Source organism: Enhydra lutris, unplaced genomic scaffold, assembly GCF_002288905.1.
Source record: "Enhydra lutris kenyoni isolate GAN:26980312 unplaced genomic scaffold, ASM228890v2 scaffoldscaffold6, whole genome shotgun sequence".
NCBI classification, from domain to species: Eukaryota; Metazoa; Chordata; class Mammalia; order Carnivora; family Mustelidae; genus Enhydra; species Enhydra lutris.
The window spans coordinates 22,139,049-22,165,463 of NW_019154090.1; the positions used below are offsets into that span (position 1 = coordinate 22,139,049).

A 26,415-nucleotide genomic window follows, 5' to 3' on the forward strand; every position below is an offset into this window, starting at 1 on the left:
GCATGGGTGGCTCAGTGGATTAAAGCCTCTGCCTTCAGCTCAGGTCATGATCCCAGGGTCCTGGGATCAAGCCCCGCATGGGGCTCTCTGCTCAGCAGGGAGCCTGCTTCCTCCTCTCTCCTCTCTCTCTGCCTGCCTCTCTGCCTACTTGTGATCTCTGTCTGTCAAATAAATAAATAAAATATTTAAAAAATAATAATAATAAAATAAAATCTTAAAAAAAAATAAAATAAAACACATCATTCATTATTCTTTTTATATACTCCTAGGTCATGTAGTTTGCAGCTCTGGGATGTGAAATGGTAAAAAAATGCCTCTGAGTCATTGCCATTGATTTTTTTTTTTTTTTCAATCAAACATTACTATGATACAATCGCTTTTTAGAAGCTTGGTGAATTCTTCTTGGGTCTTTTGACTGTGTTCTACCTTTTAAATGACTCAGTGACTTGTTCTTTTTCCTATCAGCTATTTCATAGGATGAACAGATATGCCAGCATATTAGGAATCCGGTTTTGTCTGTCTTTCCCTTCTTCAGTGACATTGCCCTTTTCCCTTGTTAAATTTATGAGTCTTCTGGGATGCCTGGGTGGCTCAGTTGGTTAAGCATCTGTTTTTGGCTGAGGTCATCATCCCAGATCCTGGGATCAAGTGCCACATCAGGCTCCTTGCTCATTCGGGAGCCGGCTTCTCCCTTTACCTGCCACTCCTCCTGTTTGTGCTCTCTCTTTTTCTGACAAATAAATTTTTTAAATCTTAAAAAAAAAAATTTACAAGTCTTCAATATTTCATCCATCTATATCTTTGTTCGCTCCTTGATCCTTTAATTCCTGGTTCTGGGTACCCTGGCTCCTACCTTCTATGTTCCTCTCAGGGTTGGCCTTCAATCCCGTTTTTTCCAGGTACTTCCTAGGTGGGTTGTGAGTGTGCTCTAGGACTCTGATCCATGTTTTACCCTCTTCCCACAAGTTCTCATTGCTCTCTTTAGGTAGGGAAGCAGGAAGCTACAAACTACTGGGCAACAGGGTTCCTTTCCTTTGTCTTCACACAAAGCCTGCCAAAGTGTAACCTCACCTTTTACTAACATATGTTAGGAGCCCACCCTGCCTCTGAAGCCTTTTGATGAGAACCGTTTTAGTTTTATGGCAACCAAGAGGCTGCACGTGCACTGCTTGCACTGTGAACTGAATTTGCTGCACATTTGGGGAAGCCACATGGGGAAACTGACTGTGTTTTCTGCCTTCTGTTGACAGACTGGTACACGAAACTTCCAGGACTTTGACTGTCAGGTAAGGACTTTACAAGCACCAAAGCGGGCCTATGTACAGGATCTCTGCAGTGCTTCCCTCCCTGTCCTGGTGGCCTGTAGAAGTGGATCTCTCTTCATAGCTAATCATAACTCCTTCGTGTTCTTTTGATCATTGGATCAAGTTTATTTCAAATGATTTGCTGTCGTGTTCAAAAATTGCCTGCCAGGTGCCTGTTTTATGGTTGTAGGTTACTGGGTTGAACTGTCACTTTGTGATTAAGATCTCCTCTCCTCAAATGATACTGGAAACCTCAGTCACAGGTGTTAATGGAGGGTTGTCACTTCACTGTGGAGATGGTGGGTAGGGACAGTTTAGAGGGGAGACTTGTCAACAAAATCTTTTTCTTATCTTTTTTTTAAAGTTTTATTTATTTAAATAATCTCTACACCCAATGGGGCTCGAACTCATGACCCCAAGATGAAGAGTTGCGTGCTCCTTTGAGCCAGTTAGGCGTCCCAACAAAATCTTTTTCTAAGAGAAAAAGAGAAATTAACTAAGCATTAGTAATACAAAATGCAGGTTTCCTTTGGCTTTATGCTTGGAGATGCAAAATTCAAGTTGGTTAATTAGGATTTAATTAAATGATACAGTTCTTCCTAGTTGCTTTTGCCTATATTTCTGTTGCCAATTTGAAAATCAATAAAATGAATGAGTATGTCTCCATTTGCCTACTTTATCTACTGACTGGCCCTGAAAGAAATGGGAGGAAGGAATGAGTACATGGAAATGAGAACCTTATAAGCCCATGCAGACTGACTCTCCTACTTTGAGGGTGGATGTCATAGTACTGACTATTAGAAGCAGCATGAAGTAGACTTAAAGTACTAGGCAGGAAAGGGAGGTGCTAGAATACCAACTTCCTTGCTTCCAGGATTCAGCCAGCCTGTACATGCATAGGCAGATAGTTATTTTTATTTTATTTTATTTTTATTTTTTATTTTTTTTAAGATTTTATTTATTTATTCAACAGAGAGAGAGATCACAAGTAGGCAGAGAGGCAGGCAGAGAGAGAGAGAGAGGAGGGGAAGCAGGCTTCCCGCTGAGCAGAGAGCCCGATGCAGGGCTCGATCCCAGGACCCTGGGATCATGACCCGAGCCGAAGGCAGAGGCTTTAACCCACTGAGCCACCCAGGCGCCCCCATTTTATTTTATTTTTAAGATTTTATTTATTTACTTGAGAGAGGGCATGAGCAGAAGGGAGAGGGATAAGTAGATTCCCTGCTGAGCAGGTAGCCTGATGAAGGGCTCAATCCCAGGACCCCAGGATCCTGAACCCCAACCGAAGGTACAGCTCAACCGATTCCAGCCACTCAAGCACCCACAGGCAAATAGTTGTACTTATTTAATTTATTTATTTGATAGAGAAGAAGCACAAGCAGGCAAAAAGCAACAAGCAGAGGGAGAGGGAGAAGCAGAGAGCCCAACACGGGGCTCGATCCCAGGACCTTGGGATCATGATCTAAGCTAAAAGCAGATGCTTAACTGACTGAGCCACCCAGGTGCCCCCAGATAGTTATTTTTAGATATGCATTTTTATATTAAGTACAGTGGAGTCTCTATAGCATTAGAATTGAAAGGAAGAACTAAACTAGTTATAATAATGTATTAGGTATCTACTATAGATAATAAAATAAATCATCTCCAGTTCTTAGAGCACTGTCACAAGGTGGTTTTTATGATCTTTGTTTTACAGATGAGGAAATTGAGAATCAGGTTTCATAACTTGCCATTGGGTAGAATTGCAGTTGCAAAACCCCATTCTTCCTGGATCTGTAGCCTATTCTTTCCAACCTGGAAATGTCTAGAACTGAGAAGTTTTAAAAAGTTGAGTTGTTCTGGGGCGCCTGGGTGGCTCAGTTGGTGAGGCAACTGCCTTCAGCTCAGGTCATGATTCTGGAGTCCCGGGATCGAGTCCCACATCGGGCTCCCTGCTCAACAGGGAGTCTGCTTCTCCCACTGACCTCTCTCCTCTCATGCTCTCTCATGCTCTCTCTCTCTCAAATAATTAAATAAAATCTTTAAAAAAAAAAAAAAAAGTTGAGTTGTTCTTCAGTTATCTGAAGTGCTTTAACAGAACAGGTGTAACATTTTTATAAGGGGCAGGTTCATAGCATCGTTACAGATTTCTGAATCCCGGTGTCAAACACCTCTTGCTGTGAAAGAATCACTTGCTGTAGGTCCTTTACTCAAGAAATAAGTCGTTTTTGGATAAGTGGTGGCAGTTAAGTTTGGGTTTACTTGTTTTTAATTTGATCTAACTTCAGTTATGGTTTGGATTTAGGTTCAACTAGTTGAATTTGACTATTGTTAATATCTGATATAATTTACCTAGAAGGAGATCATTTGAGAGTGTAACAGTAAAATTCAAGGTGAAGAATTCCAGAAATAGTATATGTATACTTCTACTTAAAAGTATAAAAGTGGTGTGCCTTAGTGGCTCAGTCAGTTAAGTGTCTTCAGCTCAGGTCATGAACCCAGGGTCCTGGGATCAAGTCCCACATTATCCTCTACCCCTCCCCACCAACTCCTGTGCATGTGCATGCTCTCTCACAAAAAAAAAAAAAAAAAAACAAAAACCATAGAAGCATTGGTTATCACCAAATTGAGTACCTCCTCCCCCCAAAAAGAAAAATTACATATAAAAAATTTCAGGCTCCGGGTGCCTGGGTGGCTCAGTCAGTTTGGCATCCGACTTTGGATTTCAGCTGAGGTTGTGATCTCAGGTTTCTTGGATGGAACCCCTCATTGGGCTCCACACTCAGTGGGGATTCTACTTAGGATTCTCTCTCTCTCTTCCTTTGTCCCTCCCCCCTGCATGCTGTCTTTCCCCTTCTAAAATAAATAAATAAATCTTTTTTAAAAAATTAAATGCTCACTGGGGCACCTGGGTGACTCAGTCTTTAGGCGTCTGCCATCCACTCCAGTCTTGATCCAGGGGTCCTGGGAGCAGGCCCCACATTGGGCTCCCTGCTTCTTTTGGGAGCCTGCTTCTCCTGCTCCCCCTCCCCTGCTTGTGTTCCCTCTCTTGCTGTCTCTGTCAAATAAATAAAATAGATTTTGTGTGTGTGTGTGTGTGCGTGTGCGGCGCACTCCAGGACCCCAGGACCATGACCTGAATGGAAGGCAGACACCTAACAATTTAGCCACCCAGGTGCCCCTAAATAAAATCTTAAAAAACAAAACAATTACACACTCACTGAAAAATAAGAAAGAAAAAAAAGTAAATCAAAATTACTTGTTATTTTACTTGGGTTGATATTTGTATATATCCAATTTTTTCACACATAAATATCCTTAGATATAAATGAAATTTAGCTTTAGAAATAAATTTTGGGGGCGTCTGAGTGGCTTAGATGGTTGAGCATCTGCCTTTGGCTCAGGTCATGATCTCTAGGTCCTGGGATCAAGCCCCATGTTGGGCTTCCAGCTCAGTGGGGAGTCTGCTTCTCCCTGTCACTCTGCCTCTCCCCCTGCTTTTGCTTTCTCTGTCTCTCAAATGAATAAATAAAATCCTTTAAAAAATGTAATTATGAATGGGTTTTTTTTTTTTTTTAATTGAGGTTTAAAAATATTTTGACAAGGGCACCTGGCTGGCTCTGTCAGAAGAGCTTGTGACTTTGATCACAGATCACGAGTTTAAGCCCCATGTTGGGTGTAGAGATTACTTAAATAAATAAATATTTTTTAAAAATCTGACAAAATCTTAAGCCTTAATATAGTAACATGTTCTGGCCTTGTGAAATCTATGTTTTAGTTCAATCCTGATACAAATAGAACAGTGTTGAGTGTTCGTCACTGTCTGTCACAGGTCTTGAATGTATAGGCACTTCGTGCTCTAAAGAAAAAAGGGGCTCCTGGGTGTCTCAGCTGGTTAAGCGACTGCCTTCAGCTCAGGTCATGACCTTAGGGTCCTGTGATCGAGTCCCGCATTGGACTCCCTGCTCAGCGGGGAGACTGCTTCTCTCTCATCCACTCTCAATGCTTATGCTCTGTCTGTCAAGTAAATAAAATCTTTAAAAGATATAATAATAAAGAAGAAAAAAATCATAGACCATTCTTTTTTCCTCCTTCTGGCAGGCATCTACGAGTGCTCATCTACAACCATTCTTGTCTGTCTCTTTGTTAAAGGCTTATGTGATGTTCAGGAGACTGGGACCACTGGGTCAGGAATCTAGCAACAGGTTGATAGAAGGCCCAAGAGCTAAGAACTGTGATGTGAGAAGTCTAGAATGTCCTGGTTTCCTGAAGGTATCCCAGAAACTATTGGGCATTCTTAGAAGACAAAACAACAGATCCAAAGCCAGCATTGTCACTAAATGGAAAAGCATTCAGCGTTGGCATTGGTGCCGACCGTTATTATAACTGTGGTATCATATTACCTGAAGCCATTTAATCAGGGCTTCCTTCTGATCTCTGTCTTGCCTAGAAAAATCTTTAAGGCATATTTGATGATGTCCCTGTAAAGTTATCTTAGAATCATCAACCAAGCTCACAATTTCAGTCTAAACCACCTTTTTTCAACTCTGTTTTCTTTACCAGTCAAGTATGTGCTCCCCCCTGCCCCCAATAATTGAAACTGTAATCAGAAGTTTACAGTTTCTCAGGGCACCTTCCTGGCTCAGTTGGTGGAGCCTGTGACTGTTGATCTCAGGGTTGGGAGTTCTAGCTCCACGGTGGGCCTAGAGCTTACTTTAAAAAAAAAAAAAAAGGTTTATAATTTCTCTTGGTTCTTTGATATCCTAAGTGACTTCAGTGATACTTAGCTCCCCTGAGGCAAATGGCAGTTATATTTAGATGTAAGATAATGTGGGAAGGGGCAGTTAGAGGTGAATGCTTAGGATTGATGAGAAGGAAAAAAGAGCCTACTGCCAGTTGAAACAATGGATCAGCAGGCTTATTGTCCATTTATCTACATCAGTGCTGCTTCATCCTCCTCTCCTTGTGAGACTGTTTAAAGGTTTAGAATTAGAGCTGAGACAGATGCTATAGCAGTATATATGATATATTGCTTTTAAAAATAACACTTATCTTGGGGCATCTGTCTGGCTCAGTCGGTAGAGCACATGACTCTTGACTTGGGGTTGTGAGTTCAAGCCCCACGTTGGGTGTGGAGATTACTTAAAAATAAAATCTTAAAAAAATATGTATATATCATCAGAAATAAATTTAGAAAATTCAGAAAAGTATAAAGATACAGGTTGCCTATCATCCTACCTAGAGATAACCATATTTTATTATATTTCTTTCCAGTTTTTACTTGTATGTTCTGGTGTATTAAAAGAGTACGTGCTCATAGTTGAATATTTGGAAAACACAGAGAATTATGAAAAACTAGGGGAAAAAACTCATAATCCTATAATCCAGGGACAACTATATTAATGTTTAGTGGTAAGATAGATTTGTGTCTATATATATAATTTTTATAAAAGTAATTTTTAAGTTTATGTAGTTGTCAAACTGGATATACCCTTGTGTCTCCTTTTCTGACATAATATCAGAATACAATCTCATTTCTATATTTTTTTTTTCTACATTATTTTAAAACACTCATAAACAACATTTCTGATGGGTGCCTATTATTTCCTCATTGGCTATACCATAACTTAACTATCCCATTATTTTTGGAAATTAGATCACTAATAATATGTTCAGTTCACTGAACATTGTTGTGCATGAATTTTATCCACACTTTAGAATATTTCCTTAGGTGGATTCTTGGAATGAGCATATTTGGGGCTCTTGGCATATCTTACCAAATTGTCTTCCACTTCTACCAGAGGGGTACTCAGTAAGTATTAATGGATAATGAAAGCTGCTGTCTGCCAGGATATACCATTCTTGTGGAAAAGGCTAATAATATAGTGAACTCATAAGAATGGAGTTCTTGCTCCTAGAATAATCCCGGGATGGCCAGGGGCTGAGTAATTTCATACTAGCTGTTTAGTTGCAGTAGCTGTTGAGAGGACTGATCTATAGAACCCAACTGTGAGGACAAGTATTTAGTACTGAATTTCAAATGTATATATGTGACTGCCTCTATGTGACTGCCTCTTCTAAAGAGATTTAAACAACTTTAAACTCTTTCTTTTTGAAAAGTTAAAAAATCCTTGAGTTTTTATTCCTGGTACCACTACTGCAATTTACTGGGTGACATACCTGAGGTCATGAAAAGAAAAAGAAAAAGCTACAACAGGTAAAAAGACCTTAGGAAGTACATCTAATTGATACTGCATTGCATTAATCATTAAATAGCTTTAAACTTCTACAGATCACTTGTTGAATGGGCAGTGTTACAAAATAAGAATTATGGGAAATAAGTATTCTGAATGTTCTTTTCACAGAAAAGAGATGTTTGGAGAGATCTGGGATTCAGTTAGCTGCTACATTCTGTGTTAGAAAGCTTAACCAGCTCCATGTTCTTCCCTGGCCTTGAAAGATGTGAATGTGGCCCTAATCTTTGAGCCTCTTGTCCCTGCTTCCTTTATATACACTCCCCACCCTCAGGAAAGCTGGAATTATTGCTGGCCTACCCTTCTACCTTGTGCTTTTCCTTTCTGGTGGCCTTTCTTCACATTTCCTCCCCTTGAGATGGCCCACCTTTTTTGTTTGATTTCATCATAGTTGTTTGTGGGCATGGGCAAGGGGGAGAGGTTTAAGTTCTAAGGATATAGGTGACTTTATGAAGTCACCTAAAGAATCTTACAGGAAAAACAAAGGTCCTTTTTATCAGCACCGTATTCTCATTTCCCTTTCCCCCTGTCACTAGAAGGTTTTATTTCCCTGATGAGCTCTGTCATATCATGGGCACAATGCTTGCCAACTTCCCCAAACCCACATTCTTCGGTTTAGCAGCTTCATTACTTAAGAGAAGATCTTTACCTGTAACTCTAGGGAAAAGTCCAGGGGTGGATTCTTGTTGGCTTAGTTTGGGTCACATGTACATTTTTGGACCATGGTGAGTGGCCAGAGGGTAGGGTGTTTGAATTGGCCAGACCTTGACCCCCTCCTACCTGTGCTTTCCTACTTAGAAAGTCAGTGTTCTGGGCTATCGCATGTGGGTTAAATAACCATTCACTCTTTGTCTTCTCATTGTTAACTAAGGCTATGTGAGGAAGATATGGGAGTTGACTTTGAAGGAAGTAAAGATATGTGCTGACATACTGTAAAAGAGATTTTCAGATGAAAAACATGATTTGTGAGAAGTCCGAGAGTTGTGGGTGGTTGAAAAGTAACAGTAGAAATAGTCTGCAAGAGTGTTGACTGAACTGGGCTAAAAGAGGTAAGAGGTAGGAGGGAGAGAGCTGAAACTAGAGTCAGGGAAAGGTGTCATGGAAATTTAAAAAGGAAAAGGTGATCTGTTGATAGGCAGAAGACTGAGTAATCCTGGAGGCAGAGTCTTTTACTATGGGAGTAAATGAGGTTATGCAAATGAACCTTACACCACTGCACAGAGGTGTAGTGGTACTATATCAAATAGAGGAAGTATCAGGGCGCCTGGGTGGCTCAGTGGGTTAAAGCCTCTGCCTTCGGCTCAGGTCATGATCCCAGGGTCCTAGGATCGAGCCCCGCATCGGGCTCTCTGCTCGGCAGGGAGCCTGCTTCCTCCTCTCTCTCTGTCTGACTCTCTGCCTGCTTGTGATCTCTGTCTGTCAAATAAATAAATAAAATCTTTAAAAAAAAATAGAGGAAGTATCAAATAGAGGTAGTAGTAGAGGTATTATATCAAAAATTCCTATCTGATAACAAAAACTGTACCCAAGGCTTATAAATAGTCTGCTTATTAGAAACAGAATAAAATTTCATGTTAACAAAAATGTTGGCATTTTCAGGAGTGTTGTTATGCAACTATTTCAGACTGACAAGGGCATGAAGTGATCAAAAATTAACAGTTCAGAGAGATAAGTCAGATCGTGTAATTCTGGTAACAGCACATTTAGCTGAGGGAAGAGGACTCAGAAAAAAGGTGAAAAAAAAATTTTTTTAAAGATTTTATTTATTTGCTTGTCAAAGAGAGAGAGAGAGAGAGAGAGATCACAAGTAGGCCGAGAGGCAGGCAGAGGCAGAGGGAGAAACAGGTTCCCTGCTGAGCAAGGAGCCCAATATGGGACTCGATCCCAGGACGCTGGGATCATGACCCGAGCCGAAGGCAGCCGCTTAACCAACTGAGCCACCCAGGCGTCCCGTGAAAATTTATTATAAAATAAATAGTCACTCAAAACCCAACTCGTGGTTTTGTCTCAGGTCATGATCTCAGGGTCATGAGATCTGGCTGAGTCAGGCCCTGTGCTCAGCACAGAGTCTGCTCAAGATTTTCTCTGTGCCTCTCCCTCTGTTCCTCTCCCCAACCCCTTTCTCTCTCTCAAATAAATAAATCTTCAAAAAAAATAATGGCAATATCCCAAACCCTTAAATTTTTTTTTTGTAAGTTTTAAACTCCAGTTAACACAGTGTTTTATTAGTTTCAGGTGTACAATAAAGTGTTCAACAATTCATATATGCCTGGGTGCTCATTACAAGTGCACTCCTTAATCCTCATCACCTGTTTAACCCATCCCCCACACCCCCACAAACTCTTAAATTCTTTAAAAGGCATTTTGTTTGAAAGTTATAACATTTTTTTTTTAAAGATTTTATTTATTTGGGGCACCTGGGTGGCTCAGTGGGTTAAGCCTCTGCCTTCGGCTCAGGTCATGATCTCAGGGTCCTGGGATCGAGCCCCGCATCGGGCTCTCTGCTCAGCAGGGAGCCTGCTTCCTCCTCTCTCTCTGTCTGCCTCTCTGCCTACTTGTGATCTCTGTCTGTCAAATAAATAAAATCTTTAAAAAAAAAAAGATTTTATTTATTTGTTTGACAGACAGAGATCCACAAGTAGGCAGAGAGGCAGACAGAGAGAGGAGGGGGGAAGCAGACTTCCTGCTGAGCAGAGAGCCCGATGCGGGGCTCGATCCCAGGACCCTGAGATCATGACCTGAGCCGAAGGCAGAGGCTTAACCCACTGAGCCACCCAGGCACCCCAAAAGTTACATTTTTGATTAAGAGGGAGAGGCAGTCCAGGATGAAGAGGGGACCAATATGATTTCAGGTCATTTTATAGCCTGGAGAATAAAGAGATCATGTTCAAGAAGTACGTAGCTTTGGAGATGGTAAATAATCAGAGTGCTGAGAAAGATCTGTGACCAGAGCCTGTTAGACACTACTTGGGCTTTGCCCCTTGAGCACAGGCTCTCATTGTGTAGTCACATTCTCTAGAATGCTGGAGTGAAGGGTGAGGTAATTAGAAAAACAGCCTGTGAAACAGATGATCATTGACTAAAGCAGAAAGGTGGCAGCAGCGTCACCCCTGCAGCTGCCTGACCAGAGCCAGGGTCTCTGCATGCTCATCTCTAGATGGAGAGTTCTTCCAGCTCTTCAAACACAGAGTCGCAAAGGATATATTTGCGAGTCCACGTGGAGGTGAGTGTCTCCTATTTCATTTTTTTTATTCTACTAAGAACATTTACATACACATACTTTGAAAATGAAGAGAAACTATATGAGACACTGACAAGTTTGCTCCAAATAGGGCAACCAGATTGACCAATAGGGCCCAGGAGTGGTACATGAATACTTTGGTCATTATACAGTTTGAGGGCTTGTAATGGGGAGGTAGGGGCTGAGATCTCCCTAAAAGGTTGAAATCTTATAGGGATCCAGTTTTAACTATGAATTTCTCCAGATTATGAGATGATGACAGAGTTGTTACTTTGCCTTGTTCCCTCATCCCTCATCTGCTTATACAGTGTGTGTGTGTGTGTGTGCGTTTTATCCCATTTGTTATATCACCCTTTTCATCATCCTTCTCCTGAACTTCCCTGACAGCTCACTATCCCCTGCCCCACTGAACTCCCCTACATGCTCTCTTCATCAATTACCTGGCCTTGGGAGGTCCTGCTAGCCTGAGGGCCAAGCGTTAACTATATTTTCCCCTCCATCCTCAGTACCACAGCTAAGGCCAAGCTGGAGTATTTTAGTAAAACTCTACTGAAGATTTGTATATGACAGAATGAAGGCTCCGGCAAGCTGACAGATTATTGGACATTTTCTTCACCTTGGGTTCTCTTGTAATGTCACCCATCTGGCAGAAGCCAGTTTCTCCCTCTTCATTCCTTTTCTCTCTCAAGAAGTAAAACATGGGAGAAGGAGAGAAAGTAGTAGAATATGAGAGGGATCAAAGTCTCCCTGAGTTCCCTTTCTGAATCTGTCACCTCCCAAAAGGAAACAAAATCTCAAATTTCGGGTACATTCCTTCTCCAAGTTTTTATACTTGAAATATATGTATGTAAACATGTAATCTATATAGTGTTGCTTTTTAAAAAGTCTGCATTAAGTGGTATATACATACCCTTCTCCTTTTCTACTTAGCATTATGTTTTCAAGATTTTCTATTAATGCTTATAGTTCCAGTTCATTCATTTTAATTTGTATTTCATTATACGAATATATCATAATTTCTCAGTTTTCCTATTGACATTTAGGCTATTTCCAACTTTATTGACATTATAAATAAGGCTGTGATGTTTGCCTTTATGTATATCTTTTTGTGTGTATGACCATGTTTGAGAATATAGGGTAGACACCTCTTAACTTTACTAGACATTGCAGAATTGTTCTCTAGAGTAGTTGCTCCAGTTTCCATGCCTGCCAGCAGTGTATGAGAGTTCTTATTTCTCTGTATCTCAGTCAACACTTGGTGTTATCTGACTTAAAAGTTTTGCCATTCTGACATATGTGAAATGGCATCTCATTAAATTTAATTCGCACTTTCCTGACTACTAAAAGAGTTAATGTCTTTTTTCTCTATTTTCTATTACAGTTTCCTATTACTTTCCTAGCACTTACCACATGCTATTATTATGGGTTGGTTGATTTGTGTGTTCATGACCTGCCATCCTGTCTAGAACATAATCTCTGGGAGAACAGGGATCACAACTCTCCTGTTCACTGTTTTATCTCCAGACCTCAATCCAGGGTCTGGTAGTAGGGATTCAATAACTAGTTGTTTAGTGAAGGAACCTGCTAGTGGAAGAGGTCGGGTGGGAGGGTGGGGGGGCCTTCCTCAGTAAGTCTGCTATTATGGTAAGTCTGCTGTTACTATAAGAGAAATGCTTGTACAGTAACTGGAATTTTTTCCTTTATATTCCTCCCATCCAAACCCTATACTTTCTTTCATAGCCAGTTCGAAGTATCTGATTCTTTCCTTCATTTCTTATATCCCCTTTCCAAGCCTTCTGAACAGGCTAGAATAGAAGGTAGCAGAAATAGAGAATCATAGAAATAGCCATTCATAGTTTGATTTGATAGAGATTATCTGCTCCAGCCTGGGGCCTATGATTTGAAATATTCTGATACTGAATTAGCCTATGATTATTTTATACCACACATCAGAGAAGAGACCAAAGTTCTGATGAGGTTCATAATTAGATAAGAAATTAAGTTGGAAGCCCTTTGCCTTTGTTGGGATTCTTATTGAAAGAATTAATCTTACTCTAACTACTATCAGACTCTCTGAGATAGGCGAGGACTTCATCAGCAGAAAATCACTAGGCTAGACGTGGTAATTTTTTACTTTTGAGAAATACATCAAAGAGGACTAGAATAAACCTCAGTGACTTTTCTATAGTTCCCTTTTTTCCTACCAAGTTACTCTTAGTGCTGGTCCCAGTAGCTCCAGTTGCATCTTGTTCCAGCTTTATTTAGTTCCTGAGTTCTGTTCTGACTACATGTTAAACTACTCATTGCCTTGATTAGGATTCTTTGGGGGTGCAGGGAACAAGCCCACCCAAGATAGCTTAATCCAGACACAATCCAGGAATGTCTCAGAAATTAAGAGCACAGACAGCTAGAACCGAGAATTAGAGCAATGGAAATATCTACTAAAAACTCCCAAGTAGGATGCCTGGGTGGCTCAGTTGGTTAAGCATCCAACTCTTGATCTCAACTCAGGTCTTGATCTCAGGGTTGTGAGTTCAAGCCCCCTCCACACCAGTGTGGAGCCTACTTAAAAATAAAACAGATAAAATATCCCAAGTTTGCTTCTCTTTTCAAGAGAAAGCCAGGCCAAGGATAAAATCTTAATCCCAATTACAAATTCTCAGGGAAGGATGCATACCCAGCATGGACCAGATACCTGCCTGTCTCCAGAAAGCCATGACCATAAGGTTACTTCTACAAACATGGCAGCCAAGAGCCACTCCTGTAATTTGTGGATGATAAAGGACAGCACCTGCCAGAGGGGAAAAGATGATAGGCAGAGGCATTCACAGATGTCTACTGAATTTATCAGTTGCTGAACATCAGTTTAGAGGCTCTGAAACCTAGCAGCTCCTTATCTTCTGCTTCCTTAACTTTTCTTCCCCCCAAGTCTTACTGGCCTCTTACCCAGCTTGCTGTTCTCCTTTTCATAGCCCCTTGTAAGCGTATTCTTAACAGATCTCTGACTGCTCTCACTTAAGATATGAAATTTATGGTTGAGACAGTATATTTTTTCCTTGTTTGTGTGTTTATCTCGAAGGAATTAGAAAGTGGGGATATTCTGTGTACTATAACATCTCTCTGGTATGGGTTAAGTCCAGTGATGTGTCCCACCCCAGCAAATAGGAAATAGCAGTAAATGGGTATCGTGGAACTTTGGCCACCTGAGAAGTTGATTCTGCCTTTGCTGAGACCATACATTCTCTTGTTACAGGAACATGACATAGAAACAACTCATGGTGTGGTCCATGTCACCATCAGAGGCCTACCAAAGGGAAACAGACCAGTTATTCTGACATACCATGACATTGGCCTCAATCGTATGTATTTGATTTTATACCTTCCCTTTTTATTTTAATACTTGATCTTTGTGTATTTATTTTTAAAAAGAAGAAATCCCAGTATTCTAACAGCACAGGTTTTTCCTTTTCTGTCTTATCCTTCCCCTCCTCATTGCTACGCATGTTAATGGCAGAATTAAGTTGTCTAGGAACTGGTCAGAAGAATGTTTTTGGGGGATACTGGAATTATATCTCATCTTTGTGTCTTAACTGCTAAAGGATGAACTGGTTATGAGAGTAGAACTGAGGGGCGCCTGGTTGGCTCGTTGGCAAAGCTTGCAGTTCTTGATCTTGGAGTCGTGAGTTTGAGCCCCATGTTAGGTATAGAGATTACTTTAAAAATAAAAAAATAAAGTGGTTGTCTCTTAAAAAAAAAAAAAGAACTGAAATCAGTTGTTTATTTTGTTTAAATCTATACTACTTTGGTTTTTTTCATATTTCAAGTTAGAAAATCCAAAGTTTGAACTTAACTTTGTTGTGAGCTCTTCAATGAATTAATAAAAGTATTCTTCTATGGCTTGTCATCAGTGATTTTAAGTGGACTTTTCTAGATGGTCGTATAAGATTTTGGCCCTAGCCACAGGCTCAGAGCCTGTACTTGTGTTTTGTCCCATGCTTCTCTAGCTTTCCAAGGTGGCCTACATTTGAGGCTGCAGTCTAGTGCTGAAGCTTTTGTAACCTCTTTTGCATGAGAAGATTTAAACAGTTATATTAATAGAGTAGAATTTGAAGCAGCAGCCCCTCTCTACACCCCAGCAAGTTTGCCAAGAGACAGTCTTCCACATGGTGAATCTAAGCAATGCAGGGTATTTACTCTAGCCAGGTTCTTGGAATATAGTCAGCGTCTCTGTGTCAGATGGAGGAATAAGGTGCATGAGAAATGATAACATATGGATGCAGGATTATTTCGTGCAATACCAGAATTGGTTTCTATTTTGTAGATAACGTGTAGAATTGAGAATTCATTGTTTTTTTCAGATCACTGAGATGTCTGGTGTTCAGCCTTTAGGGCCGCTTAAATCACATTGTTCAGACACCTCCTTTTAGTAGAACAGTGATGAAAAGGGAGTAAAAGGGGGGAAAAGGAGTGAAAGAGGTGATGTTATGGAATTAATTGAGTCAAGGAAAACTGGAGAGAAATGGAGAGGACTTTTATGTACAGTCTGTTGAAAATCAGGGAGAGACAGAGAACATGTGACTTATGTGTATTTTTACTCTTGCAGATAAATCCTGTTTCAATGCATTCTTTAACTTTGAAGATATGCAAGAGATCACCCAACACTTTGCTGTCTGTCACGTGGATGCCCCAGGCCAGCAGGAAGGTGCACCCTCTTTCCCAACAGGGTAAGGCCACAGGCAAGATCTTCTGGAAGGCATGCATTCAGAAGAGCAAATGACTGAGCTCCAATGGGAGAAGTAGCTTTGATTTTAGCATAGCCTAGGGGTTATAATCAACCAACCATCCTCCCTGTTTCTCTCCTTGCTCTGAGAACTGTTATGTACAGTCTGTTGAAGAAAACTGCATGTTTTCCTATATCCAGCAATCGTTCTCCATTGATGGGACTCTGTCTCCCTGTAATTGCAAGCCTTAAGTGTCTGAGACACCCACTTCTTGCTGTCTTTTATCTGTCCGCTTCATCATGTTTTTAAAATCTGTCATTTCTGTGTCCCTCCCTGAAACTTCCAGCTTCCTAGGCCCAAACTCCAATCCCTCTGAGCTTCCTGGGAACACCTCCTCGACCTTAGCTCCCAGTCTGGTGACAGGAATTTGAATATTTTGTATCCATTTTTTCTGAGAAGCTGCCCTATCGGCTAGAGAGGCATTTTGAGAAGAACTGGTGCTCTTGGCCTCATCCTAAACCTGCGTTGGATGGTGGACTCAGTCTCCCTCACTCTTCTCTGGACATTGTAATTATTGAGAAGACCTTGGGAGGAGGAGTGAAAGCACAGGCTGTGGAATGCTGATTTTTCCCCTTTCCCTTGGCTCCTCTCCAGAGCTGCCTCTGCCAGTGACTTGTGAAACAGACCACTGAGGATGAATAAGAGCTAACTAACCCTTACATGAGACTTGAACGACATTCCTCACACTGCTTTCAATGCTTCACATTTATTAAGTCATTTAACCCTCAGACCTATGGGACAGATTTACTATTATTCCTATTTTACAAGTGAGGAAACTGAGGCCCAGAGATATTAATTAACTTGGCCAAGATTACATAACAAATAAGTAGCAGAGCTGGAATTTTAACTTAGGCAGTCTGGCTCCAGAAGCCATGTTATTGACTAATCCAGGCTATTCTGTCTCTCAAATACAAATTGGCCAGTGACTAGCATATATCAAACAACATTTAGATTCAGTTCCTTTTTTCTATTTTGTGCACAAATGGCTCAAGAGCACTCCACTGCTTAAAAAGTGTTTCAAGCAGAGGCAGGCTGACTTCTCTGTCAGATATAGAGTAAATCTTGCCTCATATGTAGGAGGTTGTCTTAAGATCTCTTTCCATCTCTGCTTCTGTAACCTCTGTGGGTGCTCCCTTCTTTTCTTGGGTTCTAAGTCTGAATCAATTCCAGGGTTTGTCTGACCATCTTAGGATCCAGTGGTTCATATCATACACCAGATTCAGAAGCAATAAAGTAACTGTGTTATCTTATGCCTGAGTAAAGCAAATCAGCATTCACGATGAGGAGTCCAGAATCTGTGACTAGGTGGTTGGGCCCAGTAAGACTTTGTTTTTGCCTTTAGCTGCCTGGATATAAGCTGCAGACCAAGAGCCACTTCTTTAGTTGACTTTTATTGCTGGAAGTTTACTGAGCCTCAATCCTGGTTAAAGTGATTGTTAGGGATTTGGAAATACCCTGGGAAAGAGCCATATTACCTCTTTTTTTTCAAATGGCTTCCTCTGGTCCCAGAAACTTCTCTTTAGAATATGGAGACACATGGGTTCTTCTCCTTTCTTCTTAGCATGGAAGTCATAGAGAGTTGCACAATATGTCATAATCATGTCCACACATCATCTCCTTTCAGCCTTTGGTAAAAGAGAAGGCTTTGGGGTGCCTGGGTGGCTCAGTGGGTTAAGCCTCTGCCTTTAGCTCAGGTCATGACCTCAGGGTCCTGGGATCGAGCTCTGCATCGGGCTCTCTGCTCAGTGGGGAGCCTGCTTCCCCCTCTCTTTCTGCCTGCCTCTCTGCCTGCTTGTGATTTCTTTCTTTGTCAAATAAATAAATAAAATCTTTTTAAAAAAAGAGAGAGAGAGCTTTTATTTATTTATTTATTTATTTATTTATTTATATTTTTTAAAGATTTTATTTAATTATTTGACACAGAGAGACAGCAAGAGAGGGAATACAAGCAGGGGGAGTGGGAGAGGGAGAAGCAGGCTTCCCGCTGAGCAGGGAGCCCAATGTGGGGCTTGATCCCAGGACCTTGGGATCATGACCTGAGCTGAAGGCAGACATTTAACGACTGAGCCACCCAGACGCCCCAAGAGAATGCTTTTATCTAAGAATCCCATAGTCTTCTAGCTGCTCTTGTGATTGGGAAATATGGGTGCATTCTAAGTCAGGAGGTATCCTTCCGAATTTCAGGTACCAGTACCCCACAATGGATGAGTTGGCTGAAATGCTGCCTCCTGTTCTTACCCACTTAAGGTAGGTGTATGTTTCAGCTCTTTCACACAACTTTTGACTTTATACCGTGTATCTGATCTAGGGGCTATGATGCTGAGCAAACGGAATAGTCACTGTCCTCATGGACAGTGTCCTTCTTATATCTTAGTGGGAGGAATAATTGACAACAAATAAGGCAACATATAATCACAAATAAAGTGCTATAAGAGAAGTCAGTGAGGGTGATGTTAGAGAAGGGTCAGGTTCACAGAGATAAGGCTAGCTGGGCAGTGCATCTCTAAAAAGTTGTCATCTAGGCTGAGACCAAAACAGAGAGCCAGGGCAAGATGATTCCAGACAGAAGGAATAATATTTTCTAGACCAAATAAGCAAGTAGGAGAAAGGCATGGAGTGCAATTTGAGAAACAGGCAAGGGCCAGATTACATAGTCTCACAGATCAGGTAAGAATTTGGGATTTTATTCAAAAGCTATAGATATAGATATTAGAAGGGTTTTAAGCAGGGGACTGATACCAGTTTTGTCTTTTATTATTTATTTATTTATTTTAGTTTCAGGTATAGAATTTAAAAATGGATTGGATAAGAATGCATTAAATTTACTTTTTTTTTTTCAATTTGGTCTTTTAAAATGATCACTCTAAGTATAAAAGTTGCATTTCAATAAAGCTGTTTACTTTTTAAATTTATTTTTAATATTTTTAAAGATCTGTTTATTTTAGAGGTAGGGGGAGGGGCTCAGGGAGAGGAAAAGGGAGAGAGAATCTACAAGCTGACTCCCTGGCTGAGCATGGAGCCAGAAGTAGGACTCGATCCCAAGACCCTGAGATCACTACCTGAGCCAGAACCAAGAGTTAGACACTTAACTGACTATACCACCCAGGCATCCCAAGCTGTTTACATTCTTAAAAAAGATTATTCTAGCTATGGAGAGAATGGGTTGGAGAGGAGTAAAAAAGAAAAAGCAGGGAGACCTTTAAACTATTACAGCAGTCAGGCAAGAGGTAGTGATAGCTGGAGTACTGGATGCCCTCAGGGGAATGCAGTGAAGTAGATAGAGATAGGAAGGAAATATTTTGGAAGTAGACTTTATAGGACTTGCTATTGGGTCGGACATGGAGGTGATAGGAAAGGAAACTGTTAGAATGACTCCCAGGTTTTAGTCCTATTTCATTTAATCCATAAAATCAACTTAGAAGTAGGTAGTTGTATCCTTTTGTAGTTGGGGAACTGAGGCTGAAAATTAGAGAAATGTGACCAAGTTCCAGAATCCATTAAGCATCAGAGCCAGAGTTGAACCCAGTTGTATTTTTTCCATTTGTGCTTTGTCACCTTCAAATAAGTTAACCTTATTGGTGTTGCTTATATCCCCTTTCATAGTCTGAAAAGCATCATTGGGATTGGAGTCGGAGCTGGAGCTTACATCCTCAGCAGATTTGCAGTAAGTACATAGAGGATTAGTCTCGATACCCTTGAGACACTGCCTAGGTCACAGTTCTACTTCTATGTTAGTTACCGGGTATTTCTGTGGGTCTTATGTAAGTTTTTCTGTAAATTCTGTGAATAGCAGATATAGGTTTGTATATAAAGCCCTGTTTTGTACTTATAGTACCTGAAAAATCACAAACAAGAGCAGTACATCGGTAAATTCTTTGAGAAAACTTATGGAATTTTGTGCACCATTAAACTTTTGTAAGAGCTCGTAGTGGTATGTGATTCACATACACTATAATGTTAATTAAAAAGTTAGAATACAGATCCACATCATTTGTCATAGGCATAGGAAAGGACTACCAAAATATTAATAGGGATTGATGTTGTGTGGTTAGGTATTATGAGGTTTTATTGCCTAACTTTTATAATTTCTATTTATCAGATTTTCTCTAGTGAGTATAATCAATGTAATCAGAGGCAAGGAGAGTAAACTAGAGAGTTTTGAGTGTACACAAAAATGTTTGTACTGATTTCTATTTAAGGAATAGAAATTATGAAATTTTTCAGATGCCTCTTGAGTGGGACAGGGTGGTATCACCCATTCATGTGGTTTCTGAAACAAAAACTAGAAGCTCCTTTTGGGGACAAGGGCATATGAGTGTGAAATTCATCCGTCTAAGCCTCAGCAGCTCCTTATGCCAAGTAGTTCCACGGGTACTTTCCCAGTAGAGGAGACCCGCTATGAGCTAATCAACTGCAGAGATGCCAAGTGCCTTCCTCTGCTGCGGAAATAAATATCCTGTCTCCTTACAGATCCTTGCAAGGCAAGATCATTCGACAGCACTTTAGGGAACTGGTTTTCCAGTTGCTAAGTCAGTCTTTAAGAGCAATTTTTCCAAATACTCTTCCTACCACCTTGCTGAAGTCTTACTTTCAAATCTAAGGCATTATGGCATAATGCATAAGAAATGATTAACCGTGTTCCAATTTTTAAAAAGAATGCTGGGAGTGGAACTTACACTTTTGCTTTGTCTCCTATTTCAGCTCAATCATCCAGAGCTCGTGGAAGGCCTTGTGCTCATTAACGTTGACCCTTGTGCTAAAGGCTGGATTGACTGGGCAGCTTCCAAAGTAAGCACCAAATGGTATTTGTTGGCTCATCTTGGTCCCTTCTCAAAATGTCTCACTTTTATTTTTATTTTTTCATTGAAGTATATCCAGTTAAAGGCAAAAACCTTTAAGTATACAGCTTGATGAATGTAATTACATATGTAATTTCCACTCAGTCAATATATAGACTATTTCCACCTCCGAGGATTCCCTTGTGCCTTTTCTTTAGTTAATACGTCCTCTCCTTCCTAGATAGAGCTGTTATTCTGACATCTATCACCATAGATAGGTTTTCTCTATTCTTTATATAATAAGAATGATAGAATATATATTCATTTGTGTCTGGCTGTTTTCAGCGTTGTCAGTGATCCTCCTTCTTGTTAGGTGTAGTGGTAGTTCTTTTTATTTTATTGTTTGTTTATTTATTTATTTACTTAGAGAGGGAGAGAGAGATGGAGAGGGACAAAAGAAGCTGGGGGTGGTAAGAATCTTAAACAGGCTCCACACCCAGCACAGAGCCCAATTCGGGGCTTGATCTCACAACCCTAAGATCATGACTTGAGCTGAAATTAAGAGTCGGATGCTCAACTAACTGAGCCGCCCAGGTGCCCCTAAGTATGTTTTTAATTCTTGTTTAGTAGTTTGTGATGTGAATAGACAGAATGAGTTGTTTGTTATTTGGTTATTATGAATAAAGTTCCTGTGCACATTCTTTTATATGTCTCTCAGTAGACCTACATATCTGTTTCTTTTGGCTCTGCACCTAGAAGTGGAATTTCTGGGTCATAGGGCAGTTGTCGTTTTGCTTCGGTAGCTACAACGTTCCCAAGTATTTGGCCAGCTTACCTACCAGCAGTGTATGAAAGTTCCAGTTGAGGGGCGCCTGGGTGGCTCAGTGGGTTAGGCCGCTGCCTTCGGCTCGGGTCATGATCTCAGGGTCCTGGGATCGAGCCCCACATGGGGCTCTCTGCTCAGCAGGGAGCCTGCTTCCTCCTCTCTCTCTACCTGCCTCTCTGCCTGCTTGTGATCTCTCTCTGTCAAATAAATAAATAAAAATCTTTAAAAAAAAAAAAGAAAGTTCCAGTTAAAAAAAAAAAAAAGAAAGTTCCAGTTGTTCCACATCCTCACCAACATTTGATAGTCATTTTAATTTTTATAAAACAGGAGCAGTTTTATTTATAATATTTGTTTGTGTGTATACACACACACACACACACACACACACACACACACACACACTATATTTAACAAAATAGCTTTAGTTATTAAAAAACAACTTTTTGGGGCACCTGGGTGGCTTAGTTGGCTGAGCATCCAACTCTTGATCTCAGCTTAGGTCTTGGTCTTGGAAGCCCTGCATTGCCCATCTCAGTAGCCCAGCATGGAGCCTACTTAAAAAAAAACAACAACAGGGGTGCCTGGGTGGCTCAGTGTGTTAAAGCCTCTGCCTTCGGCTCGGGTCCCAATCCCAGGGTCCTGGGATCAAGCCCCACATCGGGCTCTCTGCTCGGCAGGGAGCCTGCTTCCTCCTCTATCTCTCTCTCTACCTGCCTCTCTGCCAACTTGTGATCTCTATCTGTTAAATAAATAAAATCTTAAAAAAAAACAACAACAACAGAAAACGGGCAGGGGGGTCTGCCTGGGTGGCTCAGTCAGTTGGGCATCTGCCCTCGGCTCGGGTCATGGTCATCCCAGGGTCCTGGGATCAAGCCCTTCATCAGGCTCCCTGCTCCCTTGGGAGTCTGCTTCTCCTTCTCCCTCTGCCCCTACCCCCTGCTCATTCTCTTTCTTTCAAATAAATAAATAAAAATCTTTAAAAAGGGGGGGGGAGTAAACAAAAAACCCCTAATTTTTAATTATACCATCTTTTTTTGTTTTAAACGATGCTTATGGGTAAATAATACTGGGTTTTAATTTGTATTTCTGTAAGGGCCCATGATGTCTGAGTACCTTTTCTGAAACTTACTGGCCATTTCAGTATCCTCTAAGGAAGTGACTGTTCATGTCCTTTGCCTCTTTTTCCTTAATCCGATTGCTAGTCTTTTTCTTACTGATCTGTAAGAGTTCTTTACATATTTTGCATTTTTAAAAAAGATTTATTTATTTATTTATCTGACAGAGAGAGAAATCACAAGTAGGCAGAGAGGCAGGCAGAGAGAGGCGGGGAAGCAGGCTCCCCGCCGAGCAGAGAGCCCAATGTGGGGCTCGATCCCAGGACCCCGAGATCATGACCCAAGCCAAAGGCAGAGGCCCAATCCACTGAGCCACCCAGGCGCCCCCATATTTTGCATATTAATCCTTTGCTGAGTACATGTAAATATCTTCTCCCAATCTGTGTTTTGCATTTTCACTTTTTTTTTTTTTTAAGATTTTAATTATTTATTTGACAGAGAAAGTAAGAAAGTATAAGCAGGGGGAGCAACAGGCAGAAGGAGAGGAGAAGCAGGCTCCTGGCTGAGCGGGGAGCCCAGTGACAGGGCTTAATCCCAGGACCCTGGGATCATGACCTGAGCCGAAGGCAGAGGCTTAACCAACTGAGCCCCACCCAGGTGCCCCACATTTTCACTTTTAATGAGTGAAACGAATGAATGAATGACTCTCTTCACTGAACCCCAAATAGCTTGTTTTTGCTACTGCACCGAAAGATGGGTAGGATTGAGATGTTTGCTATCTGAAAGATGAAGATACTTGCTATCTACGTAGAATTTACTATTTAGATAGAATATTAATCTAAAATCTGTTTAAGGAGATAGGAAACTACAGGAGTATATTCTAATTGATGCAAGATTATAGAGCCCAGTGGTCAAGAAAGAATTCTTGAGATGTTTACTGTACAATAAGGTGTTATTATATAGCATAGGGTCAGGACCCATGGGCAGAAAGAACTACACTGGGATTATGAGGAACTATTGATTATATGCTTTTAAATTTGGGGGCTGGGAAGGGTAGAGATAACCTAGGTCTCTAAAGTGAGTTTTGCATGAAAAGAAGAGTTACAGGATCCTGGAGGTCTGGCTATTGTCAAGATAAGGTGGTTTTTAGTTTCTAGCAAAACATTAACAGTAAGGCAGCCATGAGTTCCTTGAGGAATACCTCATAAATCCCACCTCTGGTAGGATAGAGGGGAGAGTGTTAGCTTGTGGTTTGCCTTCAGTTTGCCTTTTGCTCCCTCATGTATTTTTACAAATATAGATAATCCCAGCAACAACCAGAGTGGAAAGAGGGAATAACGGTAAAAGCATAGTATTATATAACTTTTTGCATTAAACTGATCTGTGCTAGAAAAGTCATTCACTGTTTTTAGATTGGAAAAGGAATTACTTTTGAAATATTTTTCTCTACTAACATACATATGTTATTTGTGTGTTATTTTAATCTGAAACTATGAGGTTGAGATTAAAGCAGTGATGTTTTAAATTTTTTTCAGAGAAAAAAATAACCTAGGCTTTCATTACCTGCTAAAAGATGCCTAATGTAATAGTCTCATTTTAAAACAAATACCTATTTCTAAGTATTTATATATATGTGTGTGTGTGTGTATATATATATATATATATATATATATACTGCCGCGACTTTTTTTTTTTTTTTTTTTTTTTTTTTTTAAGATTTTATTTACCTGACAGAGAGATCACAAGTAGGCAGAGAGGAAGGCAGAGAGAGGGGGAAGCAGGCTCCCTGCTGAACAGAGAGCCCAAAGCAGGGCTCGATCCCCGGACCCCGAGATCATGACCTGAGCCGAAGGCAGAGGCTTAACCCACTGAGCCACCCATGCGCCCTCTAAGTATTTTTAAATTGCTGTAAATGTTTATTCTAATACACCAGTGGATGTAGTCTCCAAAATACCAGTACCCAGCTTGTCATATGTATCAAGAATCTACTGATACTCAGCCATGAGATCCAGTAATTCAATATTTAGGAACTTCCTTGAAGAATAAATAGTGATACTTACAAAGGTTTAAATAAAAGGATAATAATTTTTTAAGAACTAATAACTGTCTAGTAGTTGCTAATGTGATTTGATGTGCGGTCCAAGAGTGAATGGTGGAGAAAGAATTCTTGAGACCTTTTTGGTGCCAAAAGGTGGTTTTATTAGCAGGGACAGGGCGCAGGCACAAAGAACTGTACTGGGATTATGAGGAGCTATTGCTTATATGCTTTTACTTTGGGAGGGGTGGAGAACAAAGGAAGTTTCCAAAGGATTTTCATATGTTAAAGAAGACTTAAAGGATCCTAGAGGCCTAGCTATGGTCAAGCTAAGGTGGTTTTTCCTCTGGTAAGGTATTGGGCCCACTGGGTCAAAGCCTCTGCCTTCGGCTCAGGTCATGATCTCAGGGTCCTGGGATCGAGCCCCACATCGGGCTCTCTGCTCGGCGGAGAGTCTGCTTCCTCCTCTCTCTGCCTGCCTCTCTGCCTTCTGCCTACTTGTGATCTCTGTCTGTCAAATAAATAAAATCTTTAAAAAAAAAAAAAAAAGGTATTAACATGAAGATTGGGAGCTCCTGGAGGAATGTCACACTCGGCCTGTCCCAAGTATCTGTCAATGGGCTAGAGTTAAAAGGATATTTCATTTTATCCATCTTCCTTTTGCCTTTGTTCTCCACATCATTTGCTCTGTACCAGGCACTGTTCTTAAATGTTTTATGAATGTTTAAACTTTTTATTCTCAGGACAGTCCAGTGAAGTGTTACTATTATTATTATTATCCCACAGAGAAATTAAGTCATTTGTTTAAGGTCACACAGCTAGGAAGTCAAAGAGCCAAAATATTCATTAAAGCTTTGTTTTTAGGGCTAAAAGATGGAAATGGCATAGGTGCCAGTACTGTAGAGCAACAAAATTTGATACAACCATAGAATGGAATATCCTGCAATCAAAAATTTGTTATTTGGGTTATTTAAAGAAATGAGAAGATTCTCATGTTTAAAAAAGAGAAATAACTACATATGTCCCAATTTTGTTAAATAGTTATCCATAAGAAAAGAAGGAAAATAATTTGGGCTGGCTCAGTCATTTGGTGCAGAAAATATTGGGGCTAGGATCCGACAAACTAAGAAAAAAAGAACTGAGAGGTCTTCAGTGAAAAAAAGTGGTTTTATTGAAGCACAGGATAGAACCTGTGGTAGGAAAAAGCTGCATTGGGGTTGTGACAGGTGGATTATATACTTTCAACTTTGGAGAGGGTTAGGGATAGTCTAAGTCTCTAAGGAATTTTAGCAAGGTTTCCAGGACCTTGAGGGAGCTACCTATTGTTAGGAAAAGGTCATTCATTACTATCAAGTAAAACCCTGGTCATGAGACCCTTCAGATGTAGATAAGTGGACCATATGCTTGTAAGATGATTGCTAATATGTGTCTTGGGGGGTAGAGAGAAAGGAAGTTTCCAAAGGACTTTTTTTTTTTTTTTTTTTTTTTTTTAAGAAAGGTGGGGAAGGGTAGAAGGAGAGGGTAAGAGAGAATCCCAAGCCGGCTCCATGCCTAGCACAGGGCCCAACAAAGGGCTTCATCCCACAACCCTGAGATCCATGACCTGAGCCAAAATCATGAGTCAGACACTTAACCTACTGAGCCATACCAGGTGTTCCTCCAAAGGAATTTTTTTGTGTTAAAGAACACTTACAGTATCTTGGGGTGCCAGGATAATGGTAAGCTAAGATTGCCTTTTGCCCTTAGCAAAGTGTCAACATGGAGGCAGCTGAGCCCCCAGAGGAAGGTCACTCTTCATTTCAAGAACTTATTAATGGGCTATAGCCAGTAAGGAAATTTAATTGTTTCTTTCGTTTTTGTTTCCCACATCAAGTAGAGCATCCACCTCTTCATTTCAGAGTTGTGAGTTCAAGCCCGACATTGGGTGTGGAGATTACATTAAAAAACAAAATCAGGGACACCTGGGGTGGCTCAGTGGTTTAAAGCCTCTGCCTTCAGCTCAGGTCATGATCTCAGCGTCCTGGGATCGAGCCCCGAATTGGGCTCTCTGCTCAGCAGGGAGCCTGCTTCCTCCTCTCTCTCTCTCTCTCTCTCTCTCTCTCTCTGCCTGCCTCTCTGCCTACTTGTGATCTCTGTCTGTCAAATGAATAAATAAAATCTTT

The 26,415-nt window shown here is 40.7% G+C and overlaps 1 protein-coding gene across 5 annotated transcripts in view; it reads left to right on the plus strand.

Annotated features, from left to right (window-relative positions):
• The window catches only part of LOC111141706 (NDRG family member 3), a 76,678-nt gene that overhangs the window by 28,659 nt on the left and 21,604 nt on the right, over positions 1 to 26,415 (plus strand). For 4 of the 5 annotated variants that reach the window (XM_022494480.1, XM_022494482.1, XM_022494483.1 and 1 more), the window contains exons 3-8: positions 1,251 to 1,286; positions 14,032 to 14,137; positions 15,382 to 15,502; positions 17,744 to 17,806; positions 19,163 to 19,223; positions 20,261 to 20,347. In XM_022494480.1, coding sequence (XP_022350188.1) covers positions 1,251 to 1,286; positions 14,032 to 14,137; positions 15,382 to 15,502; positions 17,744 to 17,806; positions 19,163 to 19,223; positions 20,261 to 20,347 — 474 coding nt within the window. The remainder of the gene's footprint in view (positions 1 to 1,250; positions 1,287 to 14,031; positions 14,138 to 15,381; positions 15,503 to 17,743; positions 17,807 to 19,162; positions 19,224 to 20,260; positions 20,348 to 26,415) is intronic. The other variant, XM_022494484.1, reaches the window with a different exon arrangement.